At 32.8% G+C, this 16,661-nt stretch overlaps 2 protein-coding genes across 3 annotated transcripts; both read right to left on the bottom strand.

Moving 5' to 3' along the window:
* Positions 1-4,688: 4,688 nt before the first annotated feature.
* LOC134712169 (uncharacterized PPE family protein PPE62-like) lies at positions 4,689-9,619 on the bottom strand. 2 transcript variants are annotated; one of them, XM_063573435.1, is made up of 3 exons: positions 9,493-9,619; positions 8,250-8,420; positions 4,689-6,598 (listed from the first exon to the last, which is right to left on the bottom strand). In XM_063573435.1, exons 2-3 carry the CDS (start codon positions 8,365-8,367, stop codon positions 4,968-4,970), a joined length of 1,749 nt encoding a protein of 582 aa, XP_063429505.1. In that variant the 5' UTR covers positions 8,368-8,420; positions 9,493-9,619; the 3' UTR covers positions 4,689-4,967. The 2 variants fall into 2 exon arrangements, with proteins under 2 accessions (XP_063429505.1, XP_063429506.1); XM_063573436.1 differs by lacking the exon at positions 9,493-9,619 and adding an exon at positions 8,556-8,721.
* A 3,774-nt stretch (positions 9,620-13,393) lies between these two features.
* LOC134712168 (uncharacterized) lies at positions 13,394-16,661 on the bottom strand. The gene is made up of 3 exons (XM_063573434.1): positions 16,521-16,661; positions 15,937-16,003; positions 13,394-14,855 (listed from the first exon to the last, which is right to left on the bottom strand). The coding sequence occupies exons 1-3, from the start codon at positions 16,524-16,526 to the stop codon at positions 13,603-13,605; spliced, it is 1,326 nt and encodes a 441-aa protein (XP_063429504.1). The 5' UTR covers positions 16,527-16,661; the 3' UTR covers positions 13,394-13,602.

The following is a 16,661-nucleotide window of genomic DNA, read 5'->3' as shown; positions in this document are numbered from 1 at the left end:
TCAGTCTAACCATCCATCCATCCATTCCTTTTTACGTCCGTTCGTATATCAATTCTAAATGAAATCTTTACTAAAACAAATATGATTCACTAAAGAAAACTCCTTTCCCGTTGATGCGAGTAATAAATCATCTTTGTTGTGGTACTTTTACCTGAAATTTTATCACAGGTTTATATTTGATCAAAGTAATCTCTCTTTGGATTTTCATGACTTTACTTTTATTATTCGATAATTATGGGACTGCACTAATAAAAATTTAACATTGTTTACGATTGATTTCCTCGAAACTTTGCAATGATGTTGAAATTGATTAATTGAAGCTGATTTTTTTATTCTTCAGAGTATCTAGAATGTCGTTCGAGAATGACTGAACTTTCACTATTGGATTTAAATAAATATTTTTCTCACGTTTTTCAATTTTTGTATGCTTGCTTCTATTTACTAAAAACTTTACACAACTGAAGTTATAGGTTAAAGTGACATACGAGAACATATTTTTTATTTTTTTATTTTTGTCATCTCAGAGTTATAGGACTTTCACCGTCAGGTGCATGCAGCGTACTAAGTATAGTATGCTTGGATCAAATTACTGCAATATTTACACTATCGATGAGATTTATTAGCAAAATACTGTTTCGCTTTTGATTATCAAATTTTCTAGTTAGTCGATCCACAATATGATACTTTTGAGTCATACAAAAGACAATAGTCTTTATAAAATGTAAAAAGCAGTGTATTGTGAATACCGACTTCTTTAACATATATACGTATATTTATGAGTGAAGCTTGTTTGAATCGAACCAATCTTATACAAGACTCTTTTTCCTCGGTTCTTTGTAAATTTTCTAATCATTAGTAAGCCATGCTTTTTTGCTAAGCATTCCGATATTTTGTTTTGCACTTACTGCAAAAAGGGATTTACTTTGATACATGTAGCCTCCTCCATTTATAATAGCTACTTGCAATGTATTCATTTACATTACTATATTCAATATTGTTTCATTTACATAACTATGTTCAATATGGTATCATTTACATGACTATGTTCAATGTTGTGTCATTAACATTACTATGTTCAATGTTGTGTCATTTACATGACTATGTTCAATATTGTGTCATTTTCATGACTATGTTCAATATTGTGTCATTTTCATGACTATGTTCAATATTGTGTCATTTACATGACTATGTTCAATATTGTGTCATTTACATGACTATGCTCAATGTTGTGTCATTTACATGACTATGTTCAATATTGTGTCATTTACATGACTATGCTCAATGTTGTGTCATTTACATGACTATGTTCAATATTGTGTCATTTTCATGACTATGTTCAATATTGTGTCATTTTCATGACTATGTTCAATATTGTGTCATTTACATGACTATGTTCAATGTTGTGTCATTTACATGACTATGCTCAATGTTGTGTCATTTACATGACTATGTTCAATGTTGTGTCATTCACATGATTATGTTCAATGTTGTGTCATTAACATGACTATGTTCAATATTGTGTCATTCACATGATTATGTTCAATATTGTGTCATTACTATTTTCAATATTATGTCATTACTATGTTCAATATTGTGTCATTTCTATGTTCAATATTGCGGCATTACTTTGTTCAATATTGTGGCATTACTATGTTTAATATTGTGGCATTTACATTAATATGTTCAATATTGTGTCATTGATATTACTATGTTCAGTATTGTGTTCGTATGTAAAAACATATTATAAGCAATGTCTCACAAAAGAGCTTGGAGTAAACAGCACAACTGGGAATCCTAAATATTGTTTAACATCATTTACAAAGGATGAAATTTTACAAATCACTTATCTGTCTTTCTATCTTTTGGTACTACCATCAAAGAAAACGAAGAAAATCTACCGTCATTATCCTGGATACCAAAACTTTACACCGTATAAAGAACGATACATAGCTGGGTCATCTAGATGTTTGACTTAACATCTTTCTAAAGTGATGGCTACTACTCTTTCTAAAGCAAAAGATGGCCGTCGAAAATATGGTGATGAAATATATTCAACCAGTGGTGTCAATCAGATGTGGGATTCTTACATTATTTAAAGATCTCTGCTTAATCTTAAATCACAATCTCAGTAATTTTGTATCTACATTAAAACATTTGATTTTTCTACGTTTTACACTGCTATTCTTCGTGCTCAATTGAAAGATCGACTTCACCATTTCATAAAATAGAGCTGTTTTTATTAAAATGAGAATCGTAGACATAGAAATATTCCTGTTGGTTATTATAAATCTTATTTTGCAAAGAACCATACTGAAGAGGATATTCTCAAAATGCAGAACTTTTTGATCGACAATATATTCATTGAGTTTGGAAAATTGATATTTCAACAGAAAGTTGGTATCCAAACGGATACTTATTTTGCATCCCTACTAGCCGATTGGATTTTGTACTCGAAACATGAAGCAGAATTAATTCAGAACCTTTTAAAAGACTAAAAGAATGCACCTTGCAAAATTCTTTAACTTTACTTTCAGATATATTGATGATGTCCTATCACTGAATAACACATATTTCAGCCAGTACGTACATCTCATTTATCCATGTGAACTTGAAATTACGGTTACTACTGATAGTATGAGGACTGCTTCATACCTTTATCTTTTTTCTCAATATTGATACAGATGGACGACTTTTCACTAAAATCTATGACAAACGAGAAGATTTCGAATAAAACTCATTCCATACGATAACCATTTCGTACCATAGCAAAAAACATGTAGTACCAAAACCATTTCGTTCCATGAACATTTCTTACCTTATGGAAGACTATAATGTATACCATTTTGTATCATAAGAAAGGTTATAATGTGGATCATTTCGTATCATATGCAGATTAATGTTCATTCGTTGTCTAATAAACCTAGCTCTCTGTTGTGGAATTAAGGAAACAATTAACGACAAACACTGTCCAAACACAAAATTATCCATCTAGTTCTTAATTATACCAATCTTGATTCATTATAATATGAACAAACACTTACTGTGACAGAAAAAATACCTATTTAAACAAAATTATCACAAAATAAATTCCAATCGTATATACCCATTTAGACCTGAGTATTTTTCATGTACTAAATATGATATGGTTAATCTTTTCTTTTGTTTTCATATGGTACGAAATAGTTTATGTTCATTATACGAAATGGCTAATTTTTTGTACAAAATGGTAATTTAGTGTAAGAAATGGCAATGACCGAAAAGTTAATAGTACAAATTGACTAGAAACCACGATTGTAACTCGCCAATTACCTTTACCCCATCGTATGGTGTTTACATATCTCAGTTAAAACAAAAGGGGGACGAAAGATACCATGGGGACAGTCAAATTCATAAATCGAAAATAAACTGAAAACGTCATGGCTTAAAATGAAAAGGACGAACAGACAAACAATAGTACACATGACACAACATATAAAAAATTAAAGAATAAGCAACACGAACCCCACCAAAATATAGGGATGCACGTGCAAGTTTTTATTTGTAGCAGTTCAGAGTTTCAGGTATTTCGTTGTTTTCTCTTATTGGTAATGTGTTTCTCTCTGTTTAGTTTTTTTTTTACCAATATTTGTTTTCGCTTAATCGATTTATGACTGACTATTCAACAGCGGTATACTACTGTTCCCTTTATTCATATATTTTTTTCTTCTAACAATCATATCTCAGAAATACCCTTATTTCATAAATTATCTCTCTAAGCTTATTACAATAAAACTCATCATAGATACCAGGACTAAATTCTATATATACGCCAGACGCGCATTTCTTCTACAAAAGACTCATCAGTGACGCTCGAATCCAAAAAAAGTTAAAAAGGCCAAATAAAGTACGAAGTTGAAGAGCATTGAAGACAAAAATTCTTAAAAGCAAAAACAGTTTTAAACTGTCATATTGTTACTAAACAGTACTTAGGTACAATATTTGAAAAGCAGTGATAAGGGATAATAGACAACCAGACGAATAATCCGATAGGTTAATCAAACAGAGGGTTTATTAATGTAAGTTGTACTGTCACCATAACATATTGGTTATCAGATACGATGTTCTTGTGTCTCTTAATTCACTACCGATATGTATTTTTAGATCTTTAATTTTACGCAAACGTCGTCTATTCTGTAATTTTATGGTGACATATTGCCGATTTTGACATGTTGACTGAGTGTGAATTTGCATTCTGATGCATACATAGCAGAAGATGTTTATCGTTTTCGATCCTTTTGGAGTAAATGCGACTTTCTTAGGTGTTTTTTTATTACCTTTGATTTATTATCATAATCAGTATATGACAATTTAACATCGGTATACTTCTGTGCCTATATTGATTTAATTGTTTTTCATCTGGTCAACCCGAGGCCATTAGTATGACTTACTGTACGGTATTGGATCTTACTAATTTTTCAGAACCTTCAGTTGACCTGTAATCATAAACATCATTGTCCTTATGTCTTTTTGATAGTTTTTTTATAAGTATTTAAACCCCATCTCCTTATTTTAAATATGTATCTGATAATTGTTAACAAACGACCATTTCAATGTTCTATCATGACCAATCATTATAAATGCACAGTAATACGAAAAGTAGGAATAAACGATAAATGTTCACGAGAGAATATTAAGAAATAAACCATATATTAATGGTACAGAGCTTTATTTGCGGTCATCATCTTGACAGTTGTTGGAAGATATATACAATGACCAGTTTAAAAGGGAACACTTTTCAGTAAAACAAGACGGCTCCTACCGTCCGTCGACTTTAAGTCCCTCTTATGCTTATTGAAAATCGATACATATCTTAAAAATAACATACTAGTATGCAATATAAATACGATTTTTAGTACAATAAAGGTGTTCGGCAAATAATTTTCTGTTTATTATAAACAACAAATTTATTTCTATTGATTGGAACTGGCTTACTTAACACCCATGAACATCCATGTTGCCATGTTTGTAGTACCTGGGACTATTGTTGTAGTTGGATTCATTGCATTGTTATTTCCAAATGAACTTTGCGAATTAGTTCCTTGTGATCCAAAAAATGAATTTCCTTGGCCAAAATTATGATTTTGAGGTGGGGGCATGTTTTGGGCCATATTCATTCCTCCTCCGCCTGTTCCCATGCTTCCTGAAGGGTTATTATTCATTCCAGTATTTCCCATTCCAGGATTATTTGTGTTTTGCATATTCCGCATGCCTGTGTTAGTCCATCCAGTGCCAGGATTAGTCAGACCCGGCATTTGTCCATTTCCTTGGTTTGGCATTGCACTTTTATCAAGAATATGGTTTCTGACATTTTTCGAACCAGCAGTGCTAAAAGAAAATGATGCAATTCCTGTATTAGCCTTAGTATCTGCAGCACTTCCCGATGTAGAACCAGTTATAAGACTTGCAGCTTGATTAGGATGAGCAATATCCGTTCCAGCATTTTGGCTTCCTACGCCCGGATTTCCGCTTCCAATTGCAGAATTTGTATTTGCCATGCCTACGTTTTTATTATTCGTATTACTAATTGTAGTACCCATATTTCCCATTCCATTTCCTCCGTTATTACCAATTCCCCTTCCATGTCCTCCATTATTACCCATTTCCATTTGTCCATTATTACCAACTATTCCATTTACGCCGGTATTACCCATTCCCATTTGTCCATTTCCCAATCCCGACATTCCCGTATTTGGATTTCGCATATCCATACCAGTATTTCCCATACCCGTATTAGGACTTCCCATACCCATATTAGAATTCCCCATACCATTACTAGGATTTCCAATACCATTACTAGGATTTCCCATACCATTACTAGGATTTCCCATACTATTACTAGGATTTCCCATACCATTACTAGGATTTCCCATACCATTACTAGGATTTCCCATACCCATATTAGAATGTCCCATACCATTACTAGGATTTCCCATACCCATATTAGAATGTCCCATACCCATATTAGAATGTCCCATACCATTACCAGGATTTCCCATACCCATATTAGAATGTCCCATACCATTACCAGGATTTCGCATACCATTTCCAGGATTTCCCATACCCATATTAAAACTTCCCATACCCATACCTGTATTTCCCATACCACGAGAGATCATACTATTTCGGTTCATGCCGTTTCTGAATCCGCCGCCATTGTTTCCCATATTCCAGCCCATTTGGTTTAAAGCATGTCCCATCATTCCAAACTCTCCCAACATTTCCGTGTGTTCAAACTCTTTTGCTTTGCACGTGTTCATACACTGTGTTATAGAATTAAATCTGTTTCCATTACCGCCGCAACCAGTATACATGAATGGAGTACATGCTTCTCCAGCAAATGCATACTTTTGTACTTCCAATTCACAGTTGAAACCTCCACTTCCAGCTCCCTCATTCATAGGTTGTTTGCACCTACATTCCTTATTACATTCACGTATGGTTGCAAATCCTTGATAAAAACAGCCTTGATTCAAAAAACATCTACCGGAAGTCTCACTGAAAAACCATCGTTGTACAAACATACCCATACACATACCAGTTTGATGCATGTCAAAGCAATCTATTAATATAAAAATAATGTTTTAAGAAATAAAACAGGTTATATTATTTATTATATAACATGTTTAAAGCACATCCAATACAATTTAAAAATAAAATTGAGAATGGAAATGGGGAATGTGTCAAAGAGACAACAACCCGACCATAGAACAAACAACAGCAGAAGGTCACTAACAGGTCTTCAATGTAGCGAGAAATTCCCGCACCCGGAAGCGTCATTCAGCTGGCCCCTAAACAAATATATACTAGTTCAGTGATTATGAACGCCATACTAATTTCCAAAGTGTACACAAGAAACTGAAATTAAAAAAATACAAAGACTAACAAAGGCCAGAGGCTCCTGACTTGGGACAGGCACAAAAATGAGGCGGGGTTAAACATGTTTATGAGATCTCAACCCTCCCCCTGTACCATTAGCCAAAGTAGAAAAGTAAATGCATAACAATACGCACATTTAAAATTCAATTCAAGAGAAGTCTGAGTCTGATGTTGTCAGAAGATGTAACCAAAGAAAATAAACAAAATAACAATAATACATAAATAACAACAGACTACTAGCAGCTTGTTTCCGTACAAGCATACAACGGACAGATTGTAAATTGTAATGGTCAAACATACCAACATCGTTGTCCTTAAGTTTGGTTTCTGGTGTATTAATGTCTCAATGCTAGCAATCATACCACGTCTCTTTTTATTTATATATATATATATAAGTAAAATATTGATTCATGTTGTTATGAAATAAGGAGATATTGTTTGATTGCCAATTTACCAAACAAAAGAAGGTGTCAACAATTACAGGTCTTCATACAGATTTCAATAAGAAGCAAAATCCATGTTGTTTTCTTAACTTGAGTGCCACGTCTATTAAGGACGAGAAAAAAATCTATAATACAGTAGTAGTATCTTCAAAGAATAACGATCTAGTAAATATCAACTACCACAATAAAAACAAATATGGTTTGTTGGACAGATGCAGAAATGCACAAGGGACGACAATGAATTATTGCATATAACGTCTCCACTCCGACCGTATGTACATGTGTATTTAAACATCCCACACAGTAAAACAAACTCCTGGTATGCACCAAAAATGATATAAAAGGAGTTCGTATATTATTTTCTTCTCTTACGGAAGTTGAAACCTTTATTTCTAAATAATTTGCCAGTGGTTTCAGAGATAATTGTAGACTCAGACGCCTCACCAATGAACTGTACACAAACTGAAAGGTGATATTTGTGATTACTTGGTAGTTACTTCAAAGGACTTTGGTAAACTAGTGATAAATTTTCGTTTATATTCATTGATGAAATTTATCTACTTTTTTTTAAGGCTTGACAAGGTTTCTGGCGCTCATAAGCTTATCCTATGAAGATATTTACTACTTATGGTCTTGAAACATTTGCCGCTCCATTTATGATAAACATTTTTGCACTATTAGTAATATATCTAGTCTGTGGACTCAACATTGACCGCTCAATCACTAATAATTTTAAGTAGTCAGTTGAATAAACACATAATGCTCAAACTAATATATCTAGTGTTAAGACTAAAAACCGATCGCTCAATGAATAATGTAGCTAATATATGCTTTAAACGCCCATCACAGAATCGGAAATATAACTAGTCAATAAAAATACTAAATGCTTACTTCTATCCATTTTGCCAACAGCTCCAGCAGCAACAGGTTTTGGTGTTGCTTTTTTAGCTTGAGCATCACCACTTCTTGCATACAAGAGAACACATACTAACAGAGCTAACAGCTTCATCTATTATTTGAGTACAATAATCGTTCTGGATAGTTTCAGCAGAAAATAGTTGGCTACAAATAAAATCAGAATCGCATTTTTCAAAAAACAATCCAAAAAAATCAGATGTATGTCATTTCTGTAAAAAAGTTAAAACTGCAACGAATATGTTCAAACAAAATGTAAATAAGGTTTATCAAGTTGAATACCTAATTGAAGTTCCTTCCTTCCTTTCTTTCTGTCTTTTTTATTAGTACAATATCATCATTTTGTTACTATTTCATTTAATTGCGGTGTAAATTCTGTTAAGGTATCTCAAAATACCATGTTCATGTAGTTTTTGGTCATTAATTTACCGTCCTTTGGCTATTTGTAACTTCTGATTGTTTCCTTGACACCTCTCGCTATTATATATAAACATTTGCATAAATATAAACGATTGTTTTACTTCTCAGCCAAATATATCATTTAACCCCAACACATTTCTCTTCAAGAATAAACAGTATGGCGATTATATTTGAAAAACATCATTATTGCCCCTTTTCAACCGATTTTAAGAATATTATTTTATTACTACGTTAGAAGGCAAGATATCAATACTTCTGAGATCAGTTAGATAAATTATCAAAATATGCATGTGATGCACCTAAGTATCTTTGGTTTCTATAAATTTATTTATCCATTTTTTCCCCATAACTATTAGCTTCATAAAATAAAAACACAGCTGGATAAAATTGAGGAATAATAAGCCCTTATTTGTCCTCTAAAATTATATAAAAAAAAATATTTTCAGTCCCTGATTCGATGTTTATCTAATCATATCGATTATGCATATAGAAAAATATTAATAGAATACGGAATCTGAATCTGCATATTATATTCCGAACACATTAGTGCAAAAGTGTTTGTTGCGATGTCATTACTAAATTAATGTATTAATATATTTGACCTTAATTATCATTTGACACGAAGTTTATGTCTAAGTTAAGAATGAGCTCTAGTAACCTTAACCAATGTTTGTTGAACATTTGAAAGATGTCATTTTGAAGAAGATTTATAGTTCTTTTCGATTTTCGAATTCATAAGGCCAAAAAAGGTAACATTATCATACCTGAATTAAATATCTAAATAAGTAATCAAACTTACTCTTGCTTCCTGTGTGCCTCGTTCTACATTTCCATATATATCATGTCTACTTCATGACTGGCTGAATTAGTCTGTTGTCAGTTATGACAACAAGTTTGCATACTAATGTTCATTTGCAATGTAGATGTTTTTTAAATACCCATATACGTTGGATTTGTAGAATATATATTTTTTAACGAGAAAAGGGAAATTATGAGTATATTTTTATTCGACCTAGATATATTTTCCATTCGTTTGACTAATTGATGTGTTTGACATTTTTTAAGGGACTTTCGGATTTGAATATACCTTTGGAGTCCGGTATTTTTCCATTCGTTTTATCTTTTGATTTTGACATTTTATAAGGGACTTTCGAATTTTATTATACCTTTGTAGTCCGGTATTTTTTCCTTCGTTTTATTCGTTTGATTTTGACATCTTATAAGGGACTTTCGGATTTGAATATACCTTTGGAGTCCGGTATTTTTCCATTCGTTTTATCTTTTGATTTTGACATTTTATAAGAGACTTTCGGATTTGAATTTTCCTTGGAGTTTGGTATATTTTCCATTCGTTTGTCAAATTGATGTGTTTGAGTTTTTGTTATTTTAACATTTTATAAGGGACTTTCAGATTTGAAATATCCTTGAGTTCGATATTTTTGCTTTTTATTTTTTATTTTTACAGAATTCCAAACACATAAAGAAATGTTAAATAATTTTGATAGTCATTGTTCACTTGATATCAATTCTTATATATCCATATTGAAAATATAAGAAATCTGAAGACAGCGTTCCTTTTCACAGGGTCATATGATTATCTACTTATCTGAGTTAGATTTTCTATTGTGGTTCATCTATAAAGATTTGTAGGAGTGATACTCTATCATCTCTTCACCAACTACCCGATGATAATACCAATGGAATAATCTTTTGATTTTACACAGCAGCCGAGGTTATTGATCGAGATGAACGCTCTAAATTATAAATTAACTGTTTACAAAACTTTGTTATAGTAAGGCTTTCTACTTCAGGGATAGATTACCTTAGCTGTATTTGGCAAAACTTTTAGGAATTTTTGGTCCTCAATGCTCTTCAACTTCGTACTTTATTTGGCCTTTTTAACTTTATTTTTTATTCCAGCGTCACTGATGAATCTTTTATAAACGCGTCTGGCTAAAATATAAAATGTCAAACCTGGTATCTATGATGAGTTTATTTCCATTAGTATCGAGAATAATATACATCATGAATTTTTACACCTTTTTAGAAGTAAAATATTAAAACAGATTCCTCCTCATATATAGATAACACCTTCACGTCTTTTGTGTGTGGATGTGTGAGTGTAATTTTTGTGTTGTCTTTTTCTGCCGAAAGCACACATTAGGACATTATTCATACCAGTCTGAAATATCGTCTTGTCTTGAGATCGATTTTCTCAAGTATGAGCAAATATTTTCTTTTAAGAAAGATGGGGTCTCTAATTTAAAATTGATTGATTTTTTTAATGATTTGTGAACATGTAGTTTATGTCATGCTTTTATGAAAATATAATAAAAACGTACGGGTTACCGGGCTTTATATCACTTTACATGTTGTGCAAAATTGTCAGATTTTGTATAGATTATACATGGAAAACCCAAGTTTGTTGGATGAAAAAAAACACACCATAGAATTTTAAGATAATAAAGCCCTCATTATATGTGTTCAGATAAGAAAAAGAAAATAATGGTGTCATCGGACTCGTTTTCTTGCTTCATAATAAAGTGGCTAAATTCACGTCACATTCTATAATAAACGTTACTTCATCTGAAATATGTTTCTTTATACTAGAAATATCTACTCTCATAGTTGGAACAGTGAATCAAACAAAATATTCAATGTTTTGCAAGATACAACCGTTAGTATAATAAAACACATAATTCTATATATTAACATAGCAAATCTTACACATGAATTACATTCTACTCTTGAAATTTACACATTTTATTATGTGGCATTCATAAAAGCAACAGTAGTATACCGCTGTTCAAAACTCATAAGTTCATAGAAAAAAACAAATCCGGGTTACAAACTAAAACTGAGGAAAACGCATTAAATATAAGAGAACAACGACGCAACATTAAAATGGAACACACACAGAAACGAACTAAGCTTTAGACAAAATCCAATGAGAATAACAAATATAAGATCAAAACTAATTACAAGAATTTTGGATAGAAAATTACCGTGACACGTCTTCAAATAATGTGAATTCACACTCAAATATAAGAGGAAACAAACGACACATAAGAAACACAAAGTTAAAATGTAACACACACAGAAACGAACTATAATATAACAATGGACATATTTCTGACATGGAACTGGATATTTTTAAAAAGAAAAAAATGGTGGGTTGAACCTGGTTTTGTGGCATGCCAAGTGTTATCTGCTATTTCAAAATCCAAGATGGAGCTACCTGAACATGCAGATTTTTTTAAGTAGTTGCTGTTTTGACATGTTTTTTGTACGTCTTGTTTGATTTTACACAATTTATTATAAATATATAGAATTAAGATCTGGACATTTGTATTTTGGAATCAAAAGTCCTGTTTTAGGATTTACATATGATTTTAGTAACGCTGCGTATGCGTCCAAATGAAATTGTTATATAGTTGTACCTTCCCATACGTCTCTAGATAATTGAATGTCAAAAACTTGACTATGCAAGCACCAGTTAAGGTGCTTGAATGCAGTAACTGTTATAAGAATAGGATTACGACATCGTGGTGATATTTTTTACTTTTAAGAAACATTTGTAACAGGCGTGGTTAAGTTTATATATTAACATAGAGCTTTCGGCGAGTCACAGACAAGGCTAATTAATTGTTGTCGTGTATGAAACATTTATTTATAGAAGATATTACACAATTAGAAAAAGAACGATGATTAATAATCATGTGATATCAAATCTGTATAACGTTCGTTATTTTTATATAATTTGTTTTGTTATTTTCAGAAATTTATTACGTATCAAAAAATAGGTAAACGGTCATTTTTTTTTTCATTTCAAAAGATTCTTGAAATATTTTCTCAAAATACATGTCCTGAACACTTTATACCATCAACTTTCTATTGCTATATAACCATATAACAGTCCTTAGGATATAATTCAATTATTTTTACTTATATAGATATACATGTATATAGCTTCCTCGAATTCACGACCTACTATAGTATACAAAATACACTAAATATGTATTTGAAATATTATAACTGCATACGTTCTACCTGATTGGATTATAAGAGAATGAGAACTTGTGACAGGCTCTTAAAACTCTAGGAACATATGTACTAATGTATGGTGTTGGTCCCTTTCATTTACCCATAGTAGGTTAATAAAAGATTAAACCAACTAAAAAACGTAAATTTCTCTATAAAACTATGCATATGTTTGTTATCACATGTGAATTTTGATTGTCTATGTTTTTATTGTATATGAAGAATTGACCTATAAATCAAATAATTAACACTATGCAGTCATCCATAAGTCCTAACTAGAAAATTGTTTTCCACAACACATTCATATAAAGTAAATAAAATACTTTTTCGTAAAATGACATCTTTGGCGTCTTACTAAAGCAATTTTGATGAGCAAGATATCATTTAAATTATTTTTTGAGACATTTACAGATTATTTAATTTGTTTTTTAATTATTTTTTTTTATATAATTAACTCGACTTTAAAACATATAACCAGAGGCGGATTTAGAGTGCAGGGGACAAGGAGGCCGCGCCCCCTCCCCTTTATGAAAAAATGGGTTGATTATATAAGGAATCACTGAAGCTTAACCGGAGCGTGCCCCCTCTAAGGCAGTCAGTGTGCCCCCACTTAAAAAATTTCAGGATCCGCCACTGATAACCACATTTTTAGGGGCACTTGTACACTAAACTCTGCGCTTTTTCATAACACTTTAATAAATGAAAAAGTATAATTTTGTACATTTGGAATTCGATCCGGAAAATTGTTCTTTGAACAGGGACGACAGTCTTGGTTTACATTTATTTAAATCGATCTCCAATTTCATGTTCTTACTAATGCATCATCTTCATCTGTTTGACGGTTATTTTTTATGTGTTGGTGGCATATTTAAACAGCAATATTATTCATCCAAGACGGTTGAACTGGTGATGATATTTTTCGTGACCCTCCATTCATACTTGTTGCGAATCCTCGGCCACCTCCTGCAGGGAGTTCACTCATTACTCCTCCTCCACTATTGACTCTAAATCCACCTCCACCTCCACCTCCGCTTGTCATTCCTCCACCTCCCATTGTTCTGCCTGCACCGCCCATTGACATTCTTCCACCTCCCATTGGCATACCTCCACCTCCCATTGACATGCTTCCACCGCCACCCGACATGCTTCCACCTCCCATTGGCATGCCTCCGCCTCCACCTCCGCCTCCACCTCCCATTGACATGCTTCCACCGCCACCTGACATGCTTCCACCTCCCATTGGCATGCCTCTACTTCCACCTCCCATTGACATGCTTCCACCTCCCATTGGCATGCCTCCTGCTCCCATTGACATGCCTCTACCTCCACTTGTCATTCCTCCACTTCCCATTGACATGCTTCCACCTCCCATTGGCATTCCTCTACCTCCACTAGTCATTCCTCCTCCTCCCATTGACATGCTTCCACCTCCCATTGACATTCCTCCACCTCCCACCGGCACTGGACCGGATGATTGAATACTTAATGTCCTTTTGCCACCAGTAGCCATTGGTCCTGATGACCATGATTGTCTCGTTTTTTCAGCCTTTACGAGTCCAGGTCCTGTTAATTCGCGCCCAATAACATTCATACTACCCGCTCCTCCAGGTATGTTTGATGACCTTGACATAGCTTGGAAGACACCTTTATTTAAAGCTGGTGCGTTTTCATTATGCAGCCATACGGTTCTACTGCCACCAAAAGTTTTTCCGAAAGTTCCACCCATACTTCGGTCTCCGGATATAGAAGATATTTTCATACTTCCCCAATTAAGTCCTTTTGGTTCAAGATTTATTGTGAACGACCCTGAACATACTTTATTACATTCCTCGTATGATTTAAAATTATTACCATTCCCTTGGCAACCACCATACCAAAACTTTTCACAACAGCCTCGTGATGGATTATAATACCATCTTTCCTTGATAGCCTTGCATGGTCCGGCGTCGGGACTTACTTGACATGCGCAGCTCCCGATGCAGTCATCCAATGACATAAATCTATTATCATTGCCGCCGCATCCCCCGTACATAAACTTCTCACATTGGCCAGTTTTTGTGTTGTAATAATAGTTGGGTATACTGGCTTGGCAGGATCCTTTCATCACTGGTAAGGTACATCCTGTTAAAAAAAGTTAAAACCACATTGGTGAATTATTTGAATCTATAAACATCTATAATATATTAATCCCCTTCCCCATAAAAATTTTACTGAGAGAAAAAATGGTACAAATAAATTATCTATTATGCATCAATGAGGCATGTTAAATCTTACCTATAAGAATGTCGAGTATTTTATGTCGTGATCACATCAAGATATTTTTTTCCGATCCGAATGCGATTGTTATTGGGAATGTTTTTGCTCTACTGTATTAGCAAACACAAATTTTTTTTTTATCAAAAAAGTGCTATTTAACAGCTCTTTCGTCGTGTTGCTCATCTTTGGGCGAATTGCTATTGTAGTATTGGCGTATACCTTACGTCTAATCTGTTTACCCCTCTGGAGCACCCATGATCACACTAGGTTTTTGATGGGAGTCATTTTATTCTATGTTATATAACTTAAATAGTTCTCGTTTAACTTTTTTTTTTTATCTCATTGTTTGTATTGTATTATGAAAAAATTATTGATGTTGTAATGTTTATGTCCTTTGGGGCCCATAATTGGAAAATAAAATATCTTATCTTATCTTATCTTATCTTATTGTAGACTGTTGCTTCTTTTTTGGACGTTTTTCGTTTTTTTGCCATGGTGTTGTCTTCGACTTGTATGATCAAAACACCTCTAATATCTTCTGTACAATGTATCTCTTGTATATTCATATTAAAGACCAACTTGATTTTACACGTAACAAAGCCAGCAGGACCACGACCCATTTGACTTTCCTATCTATTTAGATATATCTTAGATTATATGATACCGTTAAACATTGCAAGTCCATGTTTAATTGATTTGCTCAGATTTACAGTTTTCATTTAGAAACGTTCGTGGTATAAATTGTTCGGTGAAGAATTGCCGAACTATTTTTTTTTTTCTCTTTTGTGTGCCTTTTATCTGACTAATATCTTGCATGAACCATTAAATATTTAATGTAATAACCCTTTTTTAAAGCGGTTGTCATTTATTTGTTTTTGTTATATATAAACTTCATGCTTGCATTTTTTCAATGATTATTACTGAACCTGACGTATCATCGACTTACTTTCAGGATCTGCAACTACGTAATTGTAAGTTAAATCCGAAACAATGAACGAAAGTAGGTACAGCAACTGAAATAAAAGAAGTAAAATAAAACATACCATGAGTGAAAGAAGCAAAGGTTTGGTTATTGATTAAACAGTCACTGATTCACGATACCGAAAAATAAAGTTTTAAGACTTTTTCCCTATCTAAGCATATTGAATATATACATACATGTATGCTTAAAATATTGATGCTTTTGATAAAGTATACTCTATTGTCTTTCCTGTTACCCTACTGTTTTCATACCTGTACAAAGGACGCTTACTCTAAGCAAATACTGTTTGTCATAGTTTTGTTTCATTGTATAAAAATGTCAGGCAAAAATATTCGATTTGAACCATAATCACTCACATCTTGGGATCAAAATTCAAAAACAAATTGCACCAACTCCTTCACTGATCTGATTTTGTTTTTGTCTTACAGAAATATACTGATGTGTTCATGCTATGTTCGCAATTTTGAAAATACTGATTTTAAATTTATTTAGTTTAAATCGTTTACTTTATATTAAAGTTTTTTTTATATATATTATTCCTTTCTTACCTTCATTTTCCTAGTTATCTAACACGTATTATCTTTATCGTTCTATTTGACAACTAAATCTTACGTCAATATTCTATGAAAATGAAGGGGAAAACTTAGGACAATTCTCAGTTAATCTGACTATTGCATGTACAAACCTAC

The sequence above is a fragment of the Mytilus trossulus genome, chromosome 3 (genome assembly GCF_036588685.1).
Source record: "Mytilus trossulus isolate FHL-02 chromosome 3, PNRI_Mtr1.1.1.hap1, whole genome shotgun sequence".
NCBI lineage: Eukaryota > Metazoa > Mollusca > Bivalvia > Mytilida > Mytilidae > Mytilus > Mytilus trossulus.
Note: the sequence above shows the minus strand (reverse complement) of the source record. Positions and strands in the feature narration are given on the sequence as shown.